Raw genomic sequence first — 1813 nt, forward strand, 5'->3', positions numbered from 1 at the left:
GGCACCATCCAGGAGGACTACCTACGCGAGCTGCTCACCACCATGGGCGACCGCTTCACCGACGAGGAGGTGGACGAGCTGTACCGAGAGGCCCCCATTGACAAGAAGGGCAACTTCAACTACATGGAGTTCACGCGTATCCTCAAGCACGGGGCCAAGGACAAGGACGACTGAGAGCCGTGCCTGTCCCACCATCTCCCGCTCCCCAGCGCCCGCCCCTGCATGCTCCCGGGGTCTTGCTTGCCTTTCCATGTATTTATTCCAGACCTTCTGCCGTGTAGCGCTTGTATAATCAGGCTGGGGGGTGGGGTGAGGTTGTAAATTGTACTGAAAAAGAGATTGCGAATAAAATCAACAAATGTGAAAGCCCAGGACAACATACTGGCATTTCTGGTTTTGCTGGATTTTTACACTTTTATATAATAAAATGCTATTTTGAAATAAAGATGCTGACTCAAATGGAATATAATGGAAGTAAACGAACGAGTGGCAGTTGCGGGTGTCCTCTTTGCAGGGTTCCAGAAGATTACGATTTCAAGGTGAAAGGGTTTTTCTGTGTAGAACAGTGCCCTTTTGGAGTGTCTGTCTCCCCTCACTGCTTGTAAGTCTGATGTGCAAAGTACTAGTCACTCAACATAGGATGCATCTGGAAAAAGTCGGCATTTTCTTGGTGTAGATTGTTAGATGGGTCACTCCTCTCAGGAGATGGTTGTTCTGTCATCTAGTATGTGGGGCAGCCTACACACCCAGTCAGTCTCTTCTGGGAGCTGCAGGCACTGTCCCATAGTGCCTCCCCGTGTTTGGCATCTCCGTTGTGTTGCAACAACTGTTGTAATTAAAAAGTTTTGGGAGTATCAATCGTTTACAAAAAATTTTAGAAAATTCCATCCCAGGAAAAAAACAAAGTGGAAGACTAAGCAGCCTGGGCTGCTTGGTGTAAATCCTGCACTTAAGTTCAAGGCCCTAGGTTCAATCCCTGGTGGTAGAAAATAGTATTGTGTGAAGGGAGTTCATGGAGTGTAGACTTGGGGTGGCAAAATGGACCACTGGGAATGCATTGAGGGCCCTCAAGGGCAAGCCCTGTGAGAAGAAAAAGTGGACAAAACCCACTAAGAAAAAAGGATGGCAACATGGCCGGCTCCTACACCCTGTCCACAGACCCTGTTGCTGTTTCACCTGATTAAAGTCAGTATCCGTGTAGTGTGGTCTACTGCTCTACTGCTGGCTACGGCAGGCAACTCTCCTCCTGCTGAGGCTAGGGCACCATTTTAGTCACCTCTGTGTGTGTGCAGGGAACTGAACCTAGGGCCTGTGCTGCATCCCCAGCCCAAGTTTTCATTTTGAGACTGCCTAGGTTGGCCATGAGCTTTCGGTCCTCCTGCCTCAGCTTCCCCAGTGCTGGGTTGCACTGCCCCGCCCAGCATAAAAAGGCCCGCTCAGCTGTGGTGGTGTAGGAGGCGCTCACTGCTCAGGGAGCTTTCCCGTGTGTCACCCGGTCCCCACAGCCCCACAAGGGTAAGAACTGTTCCTCTGCTCTTAGAAGCTTGAAGTCACCACAAAAACCGAGTGAAGAATTGCCGTTTGAGGAAAGACAGAAATTGGGATCACCTTGCCAGATCTTAAGCCACATTTCTAGCCACCTGCCCCAGCAGGTGCTGCTGCGGGCCTCCAGGAGGGACAACGGTGGCGTGGTCTCGAGCCCCTGCACTTGCCGAGAGTCCAGGTGCAGACGGGTGCAGGGAAACCACGGTTACCTTTATTTCTGAGACAAGGTCTTGCTATGTAGTTTAAACTAGCCTTGAACTCGCAGGGA

At 50.8% G+C, this 1813-nt stretch overlaps 1 protein-coding gene across 1 annotated transcript in view; it reads left to right on the forward strand.

The window, feature by feature from the left end:
* The window catches only part of LOC101582727 (myosin regulatory light chain 12B), a 13308-nt gene extending 12849 nt beyond the window's left edge, over positions 1 to 459 (forward strand). The window contains exon 4 of the mRNA XM_023720429.1: positions 1 to 459. Within this exon, the coding sequence (XP_023576197.1) occupies positions 1 to 174 (174 nt within the window). The 3' untranslated portion in view covers positions 175 to 459.
* Positions 460 to 1813: the final 1354 nt, after the last annotated feature.

Source organism: Octodon degus, unplaced genomic scaffold (assembly GCF_000260255.1).
Source record: "Octodon degus isolate 3935 unplaced genomic scaffold, OctDeg1.0 scaffold00075, whole genome shotgun sequence".
In the NCBI taxonomy this organism is placed as follows: domain Eukaryota; kingdom Metazoa; phylum Chordata; class Mammalia; order Rodentia; family Octodontidae; genus Octodon; species Octodon degus.